General features: G+C 47.2%; 1 protein-coding gene across 2 annotated transcripts in view; it reads right to left on the reverse strand.

Annotated features, from left to right (window-relative positions):
* Positions 1–18938, reverse strand: part of ADCY2 (adenylate cyclase 2) — a gene marked incomplete at its 5' end in the record, with an annotated part of 149422 nt that overhangs the window by 106021 nt on the left and 24463 nt on the right. The window contains one exon of one of the 2 annotated variants that reach the window (XM_081872615.1): positions 17836–18033. In XM_081872615.1, coding sequence (XP_081728741.1) covers positions 17836–18033 — 198 coding nt within the window. Of the gene's footprint in view, positions 1–17835; positions 18034–18938 lie in introns of those variants that run through there. The other variant, XM_081872616.1, reaches the window with a different exon arrangement.

Genomic DNA, 18938 nt, shown 5'->3' on the forward strand with positions numbered 1-18938 from the left:
CTAGATCCTTTTCACATGTACTGCTCTCAAGCCAGGTGTCACCCATCTTGTATTTGTGCCTCTCATTTTTTTTGCCCAAGTGCAATACTTTACATTTCTCCCTATTAAAATTCATCTTGTTTGTTTTGGCCCAGTTCTCTAATCTGTCAAGGTCGTTTTGAAGTGTGATCCTGTCCTCTGGGGTGTTAGCCACCCCTCCCAGTTTAGTGTCATCTGCAAATTTGATCAGGATGCCCTTGAGTCCATCATCCAAGTCGTTGATAAAGATGTTGAATAAGACCGGGCCCAAGACAGAACCCTGTGGCACCCCACTAGTCACTCTTCTCCAGGATGAAGAGGAACCACTGATGAGCACCCTTTGGGTTTGGTCAGTCAGCCAGTTACAAATCCACTAAGTGGTAGCATAGTCAAGTCCGCATTTTACCAGCTTCTTTACAAGAATATCATGGGGCACCTTGTCAAATGCCTTGCTGAAATCAAGGTAGGCTACATCCACTGCATTCCCTTCATCTACCAGGCTTGTAATTCTGTCAAAAAACGAGATCAGGTTAGTCTGACCTTTCCTGCTCTGCCATTTCCCGTCTCATGAAACACTTCCCCAAACAAAGCCTTTACACCATCTAATAAGAGTCCCAAGACAGCAAGCCGCAAATATATCCATTACAGAATCTGCATGGATTTCTGAATTTGACATTCTTAGCTCACGTCCCCATTGCACAGAAGGCTTGGAAAGGAAGTTTGATTGGGAAGTTGGTAGGTGAGATTCTGAAATAATTAAAGAAGGACTTAGGTTTCAGGGTGGGCAACCTACCAAAGGGGAGATTGGTTAATTGATGGCCTATGCACACAGCTAATGTGGAACAACGAAGATACAGTTCTCTACCTCGAGAATCTACATTTGGATTTGTGGAAGGCTTCAGGATAGGGAAGACAGAGCGGCAAGAGCAAATGGGAGTGAATAATCCGCACACTCCTTGAGTGATTTCACCTGCTGGGCATGATCCTTGAACTACAGTAAGTGGATGGACCATGGAAAGATGTGCGTTGGTGTGCATGCGCAGAGAAGCCACTGACTTTTGTGGGAGGTAGAGTGCAGCTTACAGTGAAAAGCAAAAGTGACACATGCTGCTCTGCTCTCTTTTGCCTCTGGTCTACCTCATCAGTCACATGTGGCCCCCAGAAAATTGCCCTCAGGCTAGAAAAGATGACTCACTCCTCGAGGACAGCAGCCTCAATTGTGTACTCCCTTAAAAAAAAAAACCACTGGAAAAGTATTGCTACTATTGTTAAATTGCTTGACATAAAGTAATTCAAGAGCTACGCAATAAAAGTTACACTAACAATTGCAAGCAACACAAGGCAGACTTCAGTCATGTGCCCAAGTTGCCTTCTGCTTAAACAGCAATACAAAATGGAAAGCTATAGCTAAACAAGCTGTCTGAGCCCAATATAGTGCAGTTTCCGGCCCTTATTTGCTTGGCATAACAGCAGCAACACCGATGAACATCCTCAGGTGTTCCCCTTCAGTCACTCAGCTGCTATTCCCTTTGCATCCACAGAAAGGGATTCCCATTACATCAGGAGTCAGGTAGGACTAGAAGAGCTGCAGGAAGCTGGCCTTCTACAGTCATACTTCGGGTTGAATACGCTTCAGGTTGAGCACTTTCGGGTTGCGCTCCGCGGCGACCTGGAAGTAACGGAACGCATTACTTCTGGGTTTCGCTGCCCCCGCATGCGCAGACGGACAAAATGACGTCATGTATATGAGCAGAAGCGGCGAGTCTCAACTCGCGTATGCACGGACGCGGGTTGCATTCACTTCAGGATGCGAACAGGGCTCCGGAACGGATCCCGTTCGCATCCTGAGGTACCACTGTACTTACAACTGCTCGTACCGTTGAATGATGAATCATGACAGCATCAGGCCAGCAGGCATCCTTGTTCACAGAAGAGGATGTGATAAGATTTTTGCCAATTCCCCTTTCTCCTTTAACACCCCCCCCCAATAATCTGCTTTGGATGATTTGGGGAAATAAGGGAAAGTCATCTCCCTTCCTCTTCTGTGAGCAGACACTTCCCACTAGCTCAACAGCTCTTGCAATTATGCAGCAGCACAATCAGATATCACCCCAAGACTTCCTCCACTCAATAGCATCATATATAAGAAGATGTACAGAGACTGGAGAAAAAGAGATTTGTGGATGTTTATGTCCATAAAGATGTTGTCAGACTGAGCAAAAGTTATGTATGGGTTGTAAACATTTATCTCTGTTGCTGCATTTGTAGAATATCAGTTTGCTACAAATCCTGCAGACTTGAGAGTTATAGCCTTTCGGGTATCTTTTCAAAACATGCTGGGCTATGAAATGCAATGAAATTCCCATGAGATGCCTTTCAAAGCTAGAATAGTTCCCTTGAATCTTCGAGTAGCCAGTACAAACTCACTATATTTCATTTCATCTAATCATTTCCAACATGTTTGCAAAAATATCAGTCTCTAATGCCCCATGAAAACCTCCAGCAGAGTCAAGTTCTTCAAGCTGGAGAAACATTCATTTATATTCCACGTTCAGAACACCTTTGGTTTATGTGAAAAATAAAGACTCTTTTAAAAAAACCACTTGTGTACTAAAAAGCATAGGACCAACCTTCAGCTCTAAAACCTGGTGGGATAAGTCCCACGACTGGAATGTAATAATGGAGGGTTACAATCTATTTCAGAGAAACAGACCAGACAAGAAAGGAGGAGGAGTGGCGTTATATGTCAGGGATGTGTATACCTGTGAAGAGATCCAAGATTTAGAACCTCAAAGCCAAAGTGAGAGCATTTGGGTCAAAATTAAGGGAGAGATGAATAACAGGGACCTCATTGTGGGAATTTACTATAGATCCCCAAGCCAAACGGAGGACATAGATGATGCCTTCCTGGAACAGATGGCCAAGCATGCAAAAGGAAGGGAGATAGTAGTAATGGGGGACTTCAATTACCTGGATATTTGCTGGATGTCAAACTCAGCCAAGAGCATAAGGTCAAACAGATTCTTCACTGGCCTTGCAGACAACTTCGTTGTCCAGAAAGTGGGAGAAGCAACAAGAGGAACAGCCATTTTAGATCTGGTCCTAACCAATGTTGATGACCTGGTTAGTGGGCTAGAAGTGGAAGGATCATTAGGTGCGAGTGATCATGCTCTTCTGAAGTTTACTATACAGTGGAAAGGAGCAGCCAACCATACTAGGACTCAGTTTCTTGACTTTAAGAAAGCCGACTTCATAAAACTTAGGGAAGTGCTGGGTGAGATCCCATGGACAGTAATATTAAAAGGAAAGGGAGTTCATGATGGCTGGGAGTTTGTTAAGAGGGAGATAGTAAAAGCACAACTTCAGGCAATACCAATGAGACGGAAACATGGAAGGTGCCTAAAGAAGCCAGGGTGGCTATCTAAAGAACTTTTAACTGAGTTAAGATTAAAAAAGGATGGATGGAGAGTCTAGATTTCAAAAAGAGATAATAAATAACTGTCAGAGTCACCCGTGGTCCCAGCTCACAAGAGACCAAAGTCCACTCCAGCTTATGTACAAAAGCTTTTATTCAAGAACATCAGTAGCTTTAGATCCGAAGTCCGTGACCCTACGTCTGTTACCCTTAGACCGCTGAAGTCCCCTCTGACTCGCTCCCCCCTCGACACCAGTTTAAGAGGCTTGTACTGGTCCACCTCTTTCTCTCTTTCCTTTTCCGCAGGGTCTTTCTGCCCCCCTGTGTTCTCTCCCTTCGGGACTCTCCCGAGGCTGAATCCTCTGCCGCCTCCTCCCCCCTCCTTCGGGCTTTGGGACCAGGCTCCTCCCCAGGACTCTCTTCATTTCCGCGCGCCTCCCATTTTGAACTTGGCGCGCTTACGTTGCTCTTGACCTTCCTTTCGACCGTTACATTGCCCTCAATACTACTTTCCTCCCCTTCCGGCAGCACGTTTTGCCCTGATCTCCTTCCCCTCTCTGCTTCCTGTTCTGCTCCTTCTGACACACTGGTCACTCCTCCCCCCTCACTCCGTTCCAGCGGAGCAGCCAGTCTCGCTCTCCAACTCCCACTGGGGGTTCCCCCTTCCTTTCCCTGCTCCTGACTGCTTCCCCCTCTAGCTCCCCTTGGCTTGACCAGAGGGGCTCCCTTTTGGGAGTCCTCCGATTCACTGGACGGACTCATGGACAATCTTGGGTCATTGTCATCCTCTTCCTCGTCAGTCTGGAATCCTTCCCCCTCACTCTGCGTCTCTCTCCCTGAACCCCTGACATCCATCCCCCCCTCGAAGCCCCCCCTTCCCCCCTCCCGGCCCTCGGAGGCAGGTCGTGGGAGCCGCATCTCCTCGGAGGTAGATGCAGGATACAGTTCGTTTGCTTCAATGTCCTCTGCTAGCAGCTCGGTGTATGTGTGTTCGAATGCGGGTTCTTCACCCAAGGTGTTCTCGGCTCCCTCTTCCATTGCTACTTCGTCTGGTGCTGCCTGCCAAGGCCCCGTCAGCCATTTCTTGCGCCAGTCGTCCTCTGGTTGCTCGTCCCACCAGTAAGAGGGTTCTGTGTCTACCCCCGAACTCGATCCCCTGGGCGGGCTTGATTCTGGCGTTCTCTCCTCGGCAGAAGAAAAGCCCCTGAAAGTACTGTCTGAAAGTGTGGGTGTAAAGAGCCAGTCATCAAAATATTCGGCTGGCATGGGTCTATGCGGGAAAAGTGCATGGAACTCGTCTTTCAGAAGAGGTTCGTCTAAAGCGTAGTCCGGCACCCAAATATTGGCACTGGCCGGGGTACCCTCTCTGGCTAGAAAGTATTCTACTCCCTCTACCCCCCATCTCGAGTCCAGGATCTCAGTGACCTCGTTGAGTGGTTCGGCCCTGGGCGCCCCCTCCCTCTCGGGTGACTGAGTGCGTGCGTGCGGTACTGTGTCAGACTCCTGAAACCTGTGCGGGGTCTTGTAGGGAGTGAGCACCGACCTATGAAAGACCGGGTGCACTCTGGAACCTTCGGGGAGGGCCAGTCGAAAAGCTACAGGGTTAATCCTAGCCTCCACCTGGTATGGCCCTAGCTGCTTGTGTCCCAGCTTCTTCTTAGCCAACGACCTGGCTGGCATCGCTTGGGCCGCTAACCATACCCAGTCCCCCACCTGGATGTCCTCTCCCACTCTCCTGTTTTTGTCTGCCTGCACCTTATATGCTTGTTTGGCTAGCTCCAAATGTCTCCGCAGCTCCTCGTGCACCTCTTGCAGCTCTGCTGCGAACTGGTCGGCCTCTTGCGTCACCCCCTCTCCCGGTGTTACGAACCCCGGGAAGGTTCTGGTATGACGACCATTGTTAGCGAAGAACGGCGTCACCCCCGTCGACGCGTGCTTCGTGTTGTTGTAGGCAAACTCCGCCATCGGCAGGTAGTCTACCCACGCCGCCGGGTGCTGATTGGCGTAACATCTCAGGTACTGCTGCATGATCGCGTTGACTCTCTCTGCTTGGCCGTTGGTCTGCGGATGCCTTGCCGACGTTAGGTTGATCTTGACATGCAGGATACCTAGAAGCTTCCGCCAAAAGGTAGAAACAAATTGGCGCCCCCTGTCGGACAGGACGGATTGTGGCAGCCCATGCACCTTGAACACGTGATCGATGAAGAGTTTGGCGGTCTGTTCCGCCGTCGCCACCTTCGCGCAAGGAATGAAGTGCGCCATCTTGGTGAACAAGTCCACCACCACCAGCACCGCCGTCTTGCCTCTGGAGCTGGGCAGGTCAGTGACGAAGTCCAGCGCCACCCTCTCCCACGGTTGCTGTGGCGTCTCCAGCGGTTCCAGTAACCCCGCTGGCTTCTGGTGCACTGGCTTGGACCTCTGACAAGTGTCACACCTGGCGACGTAATCCGCTATCTCTCCCCGCATCTGGGGCCACCAAAAGTCCCTGGCCACCAGTTCTATTGTCTTCTCCTTGCCGAAGTGGCCCGCACTGGGGGCGTCGTGCAACTGCTGCAGAACCCTCGCGCGGAGCTCTTCGCCCGGTACGTAGAGGGCACCTTTGTGAGTTAACAGCCCGTCGCGTAATTGGAACTCATCTTCTCTCTGCGAACCCCTGCGCAGCGCCTCCATCTTGGATTGTGCAAATCGATCTACTTGCAACGCACGTCGCACCGCGTCCAGGTCGACTGCGATGGTAGCGCACGTCCACGCCTGCGGTGCGAAAATGTGCTTGGCTGCCACTGGCGCTGCTTCCTCGAGATATTGCGGTTTCCTGGAGAGCGCGTCGGCTATAACGTTGGATTCTCCCGGGATGTATTCTATCCTGAAGTTGAAATCCGCGAAGAATTCAGCCCAGCGCATGTGTCTTTGGCTCTGGAGCTTCGCCGTGCGCCAATACTCTAAGTTCTTGTGATCTGTGCGGACCTGCACTGTGTGCTTGGCACCTATGAGGAAGTGTCGCCATGCTTTGAAGGCAGCGTGGATGGCCAACAGCTCTCTGTCCCATATGGTGTAGTTTTGCTCCGCCTTGCTGAGCTTTCGGGAGTAAAAGGCACAGGGTCTCCAATCTCCTTGGGAATCTTCTTGCAGGAGTACGGCTCCCACCGCTCTGTCTGAGGCGTCGGTCTCTACTCGCATGGGTCTGCCCGGATTCACGTGCAGCAGCTGCTCCTCGGAAGCGAAGAGGCTTTTAAGCTTCCTAAAAGAGCGCTCTGCCTGTTCCGTCCAAGCGAACTTCTTCTTTTTGGAACTGAGGGTGTCCGTGATTGCTGCTGTCTCCTTTGCAAAACCCCTGATGAATTTGCGGTAGAAATTGGCGAACCCGACAAATCTCTGGACCTCCTTCCGATTGCGTGGGCTCTTCCAGTCTAACACGGCGCGGACCTTGACGCTGTCCATGGCCAGCCCCTTGTCAGACAGCTTGTAGCCGAGGAAATCCACCTCCGTCACATCAAACTGGCATTTCTCCAACTTGGCGTAGAGCCTGTGTTCTCGCAGTCTCTGCAGGACCTCCTTCACGTCTCTCTCATGAGCCTCCTGCGATTCCGAAAAGATCAGGATGTCGTCGAGGAAACACACACACTTCTTGTAGAGGAGCCCCGCCAGCACGTGATGCATAAAGGCTTGGAAGACGTGAGATCCATTTTGGAGACCAAACGGCATAACTCTGTATTCATACGTGCCCAGAGGCGTGAACATGGCCGTCTTCCACTCATCGCCCTCCCGGATACGGATGAGATTATACGCTCCACGCAGATCCAACTTGGTGAAGATCTTCCCCTTCCGCACGGTCGCTAGGAGGTCATCAATCTTGGGCATGGGGAAGGCCTTGGGCTTGGTCAAGGAATTTATGGCCCTGAAATCCACAATGAGTCTTTTCTGGGGCGTGTCTTTCTTCTTTACAAAAAACACAGGACTGCCCCCCACTGCTTTGGACTCCCGGATGAATCCACGCTTCAAATTATGCTCTATGAACTCCCTGAGTTCTTGCATCTCGTCCTCAGACATGGAATACAGCTTCGCAGTCGGCAGCTGCGCCCCCGGCAACAGGTTGATCGCGCAATCGTAAGGTCTGTGGGGCGGCAGCCGGTCAGCTTCCTTCTCGCAGAAAACCTCCAGGAAACTCTCGTACTTGCGAGGAACTGCCTGCGCCATGCCAAGTTGCAGCTGCTGCTCCGTCCCTTCCTCCTGGCTGGACTGGATACAATGTTGAGCACAGTACGATGAGCAAAAGGTGATCTGCCGTTGGTACCACGCTATCGCAGGACTGTGTCTCTCCAGCCAACTCATGCCCAGTACTATAGGCGTGTCCGACAGGCGGGTGACATTGAAGCTGATGACTTCTCTATGATGTCCAATCCGCATCTCCATGGGAGGCGTCTGTTGCACAACTTGTCCTCCCAGCAATTTCCTGCCATCAACCGTGACTACGTTTAGAGGCGTTGTCGCGGGCAGAAGCGCTATGCGATGCTGCTTGACGAACTGCACCCCCACAAAGTCCGCGTTGCTCCCAGAATCGATCGTGATGGGGACTTCCAGGGTGGTTCCGTTCGGCAACTGGAGTGTTGCAGTGAGCTGCACCGTTGGCTTGGGTGGTAAAGGGTCTGTACGTTGCAAAGGCACTGGGGACTGCTCTACAGATTCGCCTGGCTGAGCCCCAGCAGCTCTGCTTCCAGCCAGGCACTGTCGTTTCCCTGAGACTGCTCCTCTTGCATCACTTCTGCTGCCACTGTTGCTAAGGCTGCAGTGTGCTTCTGGGGCCTCTGGGGACACTCTTTCGCCATGTGTAGTGCACTGTCACAGATGTAACATTTCCTGGTCCCTCTAGGAGGCTTCGCCTTTACTGCACCGGAAGCTGGAACTCTGGCTGTTGCCTGAGCCTTAGCACCACCAATTTCCATCGGTTCCTCCCCCTGCCGCGCCAGAGGCGAGGGATGTGCCTGGCTGAAGTCTCTGGGGAGAAAAGGAGGCGTCCTTGCCGGTGCACGCGCCTGGCGTCCCTCCTCATTGTGCCAAGGACGTTCTTCGTGGCGTACCCCTATTGCAAGAGCCCTCTGCACGACGTCCTCCAGGGTCTGAGGTCTGTCTCCCCTGGCAAGTTCATCTTTTATGGGGCCGCTGAGACCCTCCCAGAACAAATCTCTCACTGGTTTGCAGTGCTTCTCCCAGCCCAATACAGTCAGTAAGGCGAAAAATCGCGAATGATACTGACGCACAGTGGCTCTCCCTTGCCGCAACCCGTGCATTTCCCTGCGTGCAAGATCAAGATCCACGGTTGACTGGAAACAAGCATCCATCGCTTTAATAAATTCATCAGAATCGCGGCGGGCAGGGCCGTCTTCGCGCCACAAATTGCGCAACCAAGCTCTTGCCTCCCCATGCAAATGAGACACAATAAACCCCACTTTCTCCTCTTCATCTTTAAAGTCATTACGAAGCAAATGCAGTGCATACAAGACGTCTGCTCTGAAGCTTGGGTAGTGCTTTAGGTTCCCATCGAAGTGGGTGACTAGACTGCCCCCCCGCCTTCCAAGTCCAATTCCCTCTGATCTGGACCCTGGGAACCCCTCCTTGCTAGCACGCTCCCACCTTATTTGCAGGTCCTGGCAGCGCTTCTCCGCTTCATCACTCTTCTTCTGAGATGCAATGACTGCAGCGGTGAGTTCCGTAACTGCGTTGCGCAGTGTTGTCAGCTGTTCCTCCGCACTCATGGCTGCCACCGTTCGTGAGCTTTGCAAAAAAAAATTTTGCGTTCTAGGAGAGGGGACTTACTGTCAGAGTCACCCGTAGTCCCAGCTCACAAGAGACCAAAGTCCACTCCAGCTTATGTACAAAAGCTTTTATTCAAGAACATCAGTAGCTTTAGATCCGAAGTCCGTGACCCTACGTCTGTTACCCTTAGACCGCTGAAGTCCCCTCTGACTCGCTCCCCCCTCGACACCAGTTTAAGAGGCTTGTACTGGTCCACCTCTTTCTCTCTTTCCTTTTCCGCAGGGTCTTTCTGCCCCCCTGTGTTCTCTCCCTTCGGGACTCTCCCGAGGCTGAATCCTCTGCCGCCTCCTCCCCCCTCCTTCGGGCTTTGGGACCAGGCTCCTCCCCAGGACTCTCTTCATTTCCGCGCGCCTCCCATTTTGAACTTGGCGCGCTTACGTTGCTCTTGACCTTCCTTTCGACCGTTACATTGCCCTCAATACTACTTTCCTCCCCTTCCGGCAGCACGTTTTGCCCTGGTCTCCTTCCCCTCTCTGCTTCCTGTTCTGCTCCTTCTGACACACTGGTCACTCCTCCCCCCTCACTCCGTTCCAGCGGAGCAGCCGGTCTCGCTCTCCAACTCCCACTGGGGGTTCCCCCTTCCTTTCCCTGCTCCTGACTGCTTCCCCCTCTAGCTCCCCTTGGCTTGACCAGAGGGGCTCCCTTTTGGGAGTCCTCCGATTCACTGGACGGACTCATGGACAATCTTGGGTCATTGTCATCCTCTTCCTCGTCAGTCTGGAATCCTTCCCCCTCACTCTGCGTCTCTCTCCCTGAACCCCTGACAATAACGATTATAAAGTACTGTCAAAAATGTATAAAATGTTATTGGAATGGCAAACAAAAGACGAAGAAGTTAAATCGGTTATGATACACTGGGCCAGGGACTTTGGTTATAGTATACAATTAGCAGATTGGGAGAAAGTATGGAAGGAAAATATGAAATTCACTGCATGTATGACGATAAAGGAAAACATTATGAAAATGGTATATAGATGGTATATCACTCCCGTCAAACTTGCAAAAATGTATAAAACATGTAATAAATGTTGGAAATGTAAAGAAAGGGAAGGGTCGTTCTACCATATGTGGTGGGAGTGCAAGAAAGTAAAGGGTTTCTGGGAAATGATATATAATGAGTTGAAAAATATGTTTAAATATACGTTTGTGAAGAAACCAGAAGCCTTTTTGTTAGGAATTACAGGAAGAGAAATTAACAGACGTGATTACAAACTTTTTCAATATGCAGTGACTGCGGCAAGAATTTTAATGGCCCATAAATGGAAACAAGAAGAACTAACGACACTGGAAGAATGGAGGCGGAAACTAATAGACTTTGCTGAACTAGATAAATTGACAAGAAAAATCAGATACCAGAAAGACCACAAGTTCACTCAGGACTGGAGAAAGTTTACGATTTATCTGGAAAATATTTGTGATGAGCAGACAACACTAGTTGGATTTAAAGAGGCTTTGTGAACGAGAAAGGGTATTGTAAAAGGGAAAAGAGCTGTAAAGATTTACAAACTGGCAATATAATTATAAAGGAAATGTGGAATAAATATAAAAGTATGAGGATTGCGGGGGGAGCTGGGGGAAGTCAAAAATTTGTAACAATTGGAATATGAGTGTGTTTATATAATTTGTAAAAGAAAAACTTTCCTAAAAAATTAATAATAATAAAAAAGATTAAAAAAGGATGTGTACAAAAAATGGAAAAGGGGGGAAACCCACCAAAGAGGAATTCAAACAAATAGCCAGCACGTGTAGACACAAAGTCAGAAAAGCTAAAGCACAGAATGAACTCAGGCTTGCTAGAGAGGTTAAAAGCAACAAAAAAGGCTTTTATGGGTATGTTCGTAGCAAAAGGAAGAACAAAGAAACAGTGGGGTCACTCAGAGGAGAAGATGGTGAAATGCAAACAGGGGACACAGAAAGGGCTGAACTCCTCAATGCCTTCTTTGCCTCAGTCTTCTCCAATAAAGAAAACAATGCCCAACCTGAAGAATTTGGAGCAAATGATTCAGCAGAGGAAACACAGCCCAGAATAACTAAGGAGATAGTACAAGAATACTTGGCTAGTTTAGATGTATTCAAGTCTCCAGGGCCAGATGAACTGCATCCGAGAGTATTAAAAGAACTGGCAGATGTGATCTCAGAACCACTGGCAGTCATCTTCGAGAATTCCTGGAGAACAGGCGAAGTCCCGGCAGACTGGAGGAGGGCAAATGTTGTCCCTATTTTCAAAAAGGGGAAAAGAGAGGACCCAAATAATTACCGCCCAGTCAGTCTGACATCAATACCAGGGAAGATTCTGGAGCAGATCATTAAGCAAACAGTCTGTGAGCACCTAGAAAGGAATGCTGTGATCACCAATAGTCAGCATGGATTTCTGAAAAATAAGTCATGTCAGACTAACCTGATCTTGTTTTTTGACAGAATTACAAGCCTGGTAGATGAAGGGAACGCAGTGGATGTAGCCTACCTTGATTTCAGCAAGGCATTTGACAAGGTGCCCCATGATATTCTTGTAAAGAAGCTGGTAAAATGCGGTCTTGACTATGCTACCACTCAGTGGATTTGTAACTGGCTGACTGACCGAACCCAAAGGGTGCTCATCAATGGTTCCTCTTCATCCTGGAGAAGAGTGACTAGTGGGGTGCCACAGGGTTCTGTCTTGGGCCCGGTCTTATTCAACATCTTTATCAACGACTTGGATGATGGACTCAGGGGCATCCTGATCAAATTTGCAGATGACACCAAACTGGGAGGGGTGGCTAACACCCCAGAGGACAGGATCACACTTCAAAACGACCTTGACAGATTAGAGAACTGGGCCAAAACAAACAAAATGAATTTTAATAGGGAGAAATGTAAAGTATTGCACTTGGGCAAAAAAAATGAGAGGCACAAATACAAGATGGGTGACACCTGGCTTGAGAGCAGTACATGTGAAAAGGATCTAGGAGTCTTGGTTGACCACAAACTTGACATGAGCCAACAGTGTGACGCGGCAGCTAAAAAAGCCAATGCAATTCTGGGCTGCATCAATAGGAGTATTGCATCTAGATCAAGGGAAGTAATAGTGCCACTGTATTCTGCTCTGGTCAGACCTCACCTGGAGTACTGTGTCCAGTTCTGGGCACCACAGTTCAAGAAGGACACTGACAAACTGGAACGTGTCCAGAGGAGGGCAACCAAAATGGTCAAAGGCCTGGAAACGATGCCTTATGAAGAACGGCTAAGGGAGCTGGGCATGTTTAGCCTGGAAAAGAGGAGGTTAAGGGGTGATATGATAGCTATGTTCAAATATATAAAAGGATGTCACATAGAGGAGGGAGAAAGGTTGTTTTCTGCTGCTCCAGAGAAGCGGACACGGAGCAAGGGTTCCAAACTACAAGAAATAAGATTCCACCTAAACATTAGGAAGAACTTCCTGACAGTAAGAGCTGTTTGACAGTGGAATTTGCTGCCAAGGAGTGTGGTGGAGTCTCCTTCTTTGGAGGTCTTTAAGCAGAGGCTTGACAACCATATGTCAGGAGTGCTCTGATGGTGTTTCCTGCTTGGCAGGGGGTTGGACTCGATGGCCCTTGTGGTCTCTTCCAACTCTATGATTCTATGATTCTATGAAAATGTGCTAACTGGAAAACAGTCTAGAATCTCATGTATTACAACCCAGCCTCCCATGCAGTCACAGTTTACTTACATTAGAGACAGGATAGAAATGGCAGGATCAATGTGAGTTTCTCTTACGCACACACACAGATAGAGAAGCAGCCCCAGAAGCAAACAGCACACAACACAAAAGTATCCCCCCCCCCGCCTACAGACTTCTGTGGGTATCTGCCAGCTCAGTTCAGCAGTGACCATTTTTTCCCTTGGGAAGGAAACTCAACAAACAGACATGTGCTCATAACTTGCCCTTAATTAAATGGTTGATTAAAATGGGATTTTTGAAACCTCAGAACATCACGAAGACACAACAGATTTTCAACAGATCAGTGGAGCGCACGCCACTGCAATATTTGTGAATGTTTGACAAAGCCCAAAGCAATGGAAGGAGAAATTGAAAGTGGTTACTATAATGGCCACAATCAGAAGATGCCCTGAACCTCAAAGCAAAAATTTAAAACTGCTGCAATCCAGTCATTCTTCACTGGACTGTTCTGAATTTAGGCCAGATTATACCTTTCACCAAGTGAATTCTCCTTGTCAAAGACAAGCCATCCCATTCTTTTAACAAATTGAATTTGCAGGCTCTGCAATGGCCAGAGACCGAAAAAGTCAGCTGCCTCATCTATACTGCCCTTCCTTTTAATGTATAAATATAAACGCCTGTTTTCAACAATCCATCCTGATCTCTTAACATTCAGTCAAATTAAATATATACACTATTTGTTCATACTTCTGCTGTCTTAAAGGGTTTGAATGAAGCAGGCAGGGCACATGCTTCATGACTGAAGGGTTAAGGAAGCAATCAACTATTTTAACTAGTGCAAATGCAAAAATGTTATGTTTTATTTCATACATGATTTATAATACTTATGGATTATGATTCAGACTTAATGCTCGCTGAGGTGGTAAATCTGTGTATGGGCTGCCACATTTCCTATATCAAATGGGGGTTCTTATAACTGAATGTCCCTCCAAACAAAAGTGACCCCCCAAGTGTCAGGGGAAAGGGTCCTAACCTAATGTTCTCACTGACATTCTAAACTTCCACACATGAAGAATATCTGCATATCAAGGCTATTTCCAGGTAACTTGGTTTTGTGCTATTCTGCACACCATCGCTGTAGCATGAATCACTGATTTTGAACATGTAAGCATGAACACTTAATTTTGTATATGTATACAGCCTGATGGTTGCCAGGGGGTGATTTACAACAAAACAGAATAAAATCAAAGCCATATGGGGGGGGGGAATCACACAATCAATTTTTAAATCACAAAGCAATTAACAAGAGCAGCAATTTAGACAGAAGTTTACAGCAAAATTCAGAACTTAAAAGTTCTGGGAGAATAAAAAGGTCTTTGCCTGGCATCCAAAACGCAGCAGGCATGCCTCTCTAGGGAAGGAACAGCGTTAATGGGGTACCATTACTGAAAGGATTGCTTTCCGGGTCACCACCCACCCCACCTCAAATGGTGTGGCTTGGGTTTGAACGCAGGAGACCCAGCAGTCTGGGTGGTCTTGGCAAGTCTGCTACATGCTAATCTTTCTCAAAGTTTATACAGAGGTATAAAGAGCAGAAGATGTGTTGTAATCTTGCCCTTTGGGAAGATGAGAAGGTAATGTAAATTAAAGAAAAATATTGTTAATAATATCACATACAAAACCAGAAAAATATACCCTTGCTGGAAGACGAAAGACATCTCAAGTTCCATAAGGTAATATGTTTGACTTTCCTAATCCCTCTTAATTCAAATGTATAAAGTTTAAGGATAGAGTTAGTACAATCACTGGCTAGTTTCAGCTTTGAGGGTTTTTGCATTAGCCAGGTAACCCACCTTACTGAGGGGGGGGATTGCCTTCCCTCATTTACGAGCCCCTTTCAGTTTTGACTTCCCTTCTTTAAACCTGGACACATTTCATTTTTAATCCACTAATGTTTGTTCATTTCAGTGAGTCATTGGAAAGCAATGAGGGAGACGGTTCCTGCTGTCCGGCTGGCTGCAACGTGCTCCTGCAGCTGGCAAGAAATTCCTTGATGGTTGCCTAAAAGGCACTTTTAAGACATTCTACTGAATTCCAAAAACGATACTTCAAGCAGAGATACTTTGCAACGCATTCCATCTTCTTGGCCTGCAAAATCTTCTGACAGTTAAATGAGAATCACAGCTTGATTTCAGCAACCTGATAGGCCTCCATCAGATCTTTGGATACCAAATGTTGAAGCACTTGTGCTTCTTTCCATCTCCAACCTGTGCCATTTCCCATATAATCCTGAATCTCCTTAGAAATCTCAACACTAAAGAAAATATTTGCCACCACTGGCACATGATGTCTGTGGCCAGCACTGGGAAGACTAAAGAAATGAACACAGGAGACTGGAACTGAGTTGAATTAGGCCACAACTTTAGTGATTAAAGGTAAGAGTATGTTTGGTTGAGGCACCAGACATGCATCCGGCATCCAGCAAGCTACCTGATAGGAACCCAGCAGGGTTAATCCTGTGCTGACGAGTCACTGCCGACATGGATCAGGTGCCACGACCCCGCACAGGTGCTTTGGTCAACAAGAAGACTCCCAGATAGAGTCACACACACACACCCGGGCCACTTTAACAGGGTACCCGCATTATCCAGCCCAATGCCTTATCTGCCAGAGTTGTGACGGTTCTCATTAGGAGGCAAAAACTTGAAAACCAGCCCATTTGCTTGCAGGACAAAATTCCTCCCTGGCCCCAAATATGGCGACCAAGTAAACCATAGCAAGGTCCTTGCACCAACTTGCCTGCTCCCCCACTGAGTGGGTGGGTGGTAAATCCCACACCAGCGAGCAAAGAGGGCGCTCTGCCCACCCAAGCCCCTCCTAAATACAGCAGAAGTGGGCACGACCCAGTCGGCCATGCATGGCTGGAGGAGGGTGGCATCAAGGGACCAGCCCTCTCCCAGCCTCCTGAAACTGCCACTCTCCCAGAGTCTCATCTGAATGAATTTGCTCAGGCTTTTCATAATGAAAAAACAAACTAATGTAAACAAAATTTAAAAAACAAAAACAAAGAAGGGTTTCTCCAGCTCTGCAAACAGGCTGGGGCAGTTGAACCTCCTTGCTGACATCAGCAAGACCCTAATCTGCACATGGGACACTCTGTCCTCACACCAACTAGACTAGAAGGAACTCAAGGATGTGCTCATACACCAGGGGAACATGTGATGACAAAGGGATAACATGAAGAAGAGGGCAATGAGATCTACAAATTTAAAAACCAAGCCAGATAAATTACAACTGAAATAAAGATTTCCTAAAACTTTACACATCGTCATTTAAATGCATCCCAAAACACTGCATAACATAGTCATAGAACTGTAGCGCTGACCCTGAGGGTTATCCCATCTCTGCAATGCAGGGATCTCAACTAAAACATCCATGGCAGATGACCATCCAACCTCTGCTTTAAAACCTCCCAGGAAGGCGAGTCCACCATCTTCCAAGGGAGGCTGTTTTGCTGCCAAACAGCTCACACCATCACAAAGTTCTTTCTGGTATTTAGTCAGAATCTCCTTTTTGGTAACTTCAAGCCATGGGTTCGGGTCCTGGCCGCCAGAACAGGAGAAAACAAGCATGTTCCACCCTCCATTTGGCGGTCCTTTTGATGTTTGAAGATGACTCTCCTATCTCCTCGCAGCCTCCTCTTCTCCAGGCTACGCATCCCCAACTCCCTCCACTGTGGTCAACGTAATGTAACCGTCTTCTTAATGGCTGGTGTAGCAACAAGGCATGTAAACGGTAAGCATCCGGTTGTGTCCCTGCTTCAAATCTCTGCCTGTGTTAGGGATGAAGGTGGTTTGCCCAAATCTAGAGATGGACAGAATCTCCTCCAGTCCAGGGTCCCTCAGGTCACTGACTGAAGCTGCAGAAGCTGAAGCCTGAGCTGCAGCACCCAGAAAGTGCTGCTCTGTTTAACAGGCAAAGTCAGAAGGCCAGCTGCCCATTCATTTCAATTGCGTTTGTGCAAGAATACAAGTTACAGTAAATGCCTCTAAACAAAGCCCATTGAAACAAACGGAACACTGTATGTTTGTGAGTGTATTTGCGTACACAATAAAGTAACAGAAAAAGAAACGAATGAAAATCAATGCATTGCTGCAGCTGACCATTAATATTTGTCTTTGTCTTTTACCATACTTCTGCAATCTTTCAGAAATTCATGGAGGAAAAATGCACAGCGTAATTATATTTGATACCTGCTTAGTTATCAGTGGAAGACTATGACCTACGGCTATTACACCTTTACAGGCTGTGTTTATTCTAGGTAACCATAGAATAAATTAAAGGGATTTATCAATTTATGACAATATTTCCCTGTGAAAAAAATGTCAAATGCATCCACTCTACATCTCTTTAGGACTTTCTGCATATTAGCCATTGCCTTGCTTTAAAATACTATTTGAAATTAAAGAGGGATGTAGAAAACAAAGCAGACTATGGTGTGAGCAGCCCCCCTTCCAGATTATTCTATGACTCAGCTAGCTGATCTGCTGACCCAAAAGGAGAATTCTTCTATCACTTGACCAAAATTCTAATAATTAGCTCTTTATAATGTTAGAGACATCACATGGGATGTTTTAAAGGGCAGTCATCAGACTGGCATGCCCTTGCCCAGTACCCATTTGTTTCAATAGGGTTTGTGCAGAAGACTTTCCCATATGATTGTGCCCTACTTAAAATACATAATTATTTCTATCTATGTTCTCTAAAAATGTTCTTTGGGAATGTTGGATTTTCAAGTAGAGATCTGCAGCCTTTGCACTGGATGTTTTCCCAACTGGATCAAGGAGTGTCAATTTTTGAAATCTGTGACCTTTTTTTCCCCTCCTTCACATTCCTGGCAAAATAATATGGCCCTCTCAAAACCAGCAAGAATCAATTTCATACAAAAACTTACCTGGTCCCATGGACAGATTATTCCACCAAAACACATGAAGAGATATCCCATGGCAACCAGACACACCCAAACGACCAAAGAGAAAACACGAAGGAACTTCTTGAATAATGGCTCTATACAGGCAAGGATAAATATGGTGAAGAAAATTGCCAGGGCTGTTGGAACAGTTACTAAGAAGGCCACATGGTCCTCCGTTTCCTGAAAACAAGAAGAAAGGAAAGCTTACTACTTAACCCATGCAACAGGAAACCAACATTTTGCTTTCATTACAGTGGTACCTCTAGTTACGAACTTAATTCGTTCCGGAGGTCCATTCTTAACCTGAAACTGTTCTTAACTAGAGGCATGCTTTCGCTAATGGGGCCTCTTGTTGCCGCTGTGCCACCGGCACACAATTTCCATTCTCATCCTGGGACAAGTTCTCAACTTGAGGTAAGTGTTCCAGGTCAGCGGTGTTTTTAACCTGAAGAATTTGTAACCTGAGGCGTTTGTAACTCAAGGTACCACTGTATTATGAATCAACGAACCACCAGATTTGCCAATTCATATCAATTGCCTAATCAAGTGTGAGACTTACAAAACCTGGAATTAAGTTTTCAAGAGCAAACTATTCTCTGATTAAATCAAGAGGTGGAGAATAACAAGGTGTACTGATTTGGTGAGAGCAATTTAAGTCACTGAGGAGGTAGGAGCAATTTTGTAATTCATAGAAAAACTTGTAATTATTTCCTGGTTGCTTGAACAATTAAAAACATATCAGTTTGCAACTAATAGTGCATAGCTGTCAACTTTCAGATTTGAAAATAAGGGATCAGCAGCCTTGAAAATAAGGGATCAGCAGCCTCACCCGTCCCGGGGACAGTCTACAGGATATCTAACAATCCGAGATAGCAGCGGGAAGCAGCGGGAAACAGCGCTAGAATACGGGAATTTCCCGCAAAAAAAGGGAAGATTGACAGCTACGTAATAGTGCAATCCTGTATTTGCATGCTGTTCAATACATGTTACTCCCAGGCCATTTCTATACAACTTCTTTATTTAACAATCATCCTGATTTTGTTTCCAAAAATTTTTGCAGGAAGGTTGAATTGTGTCAGCTATTT

This window comes from Podarcis erhardii, assembly GCF_964252035.2.
Source record: "Podarcis erhardii genome assembly, chromosome: 8".
NCBI classification, from domain to species: Eukaryota; Metazoa; Chordata; class Lepidosauria; order Squamata; family Lacertidae; genus Podarcis; species Podarcis erhardii.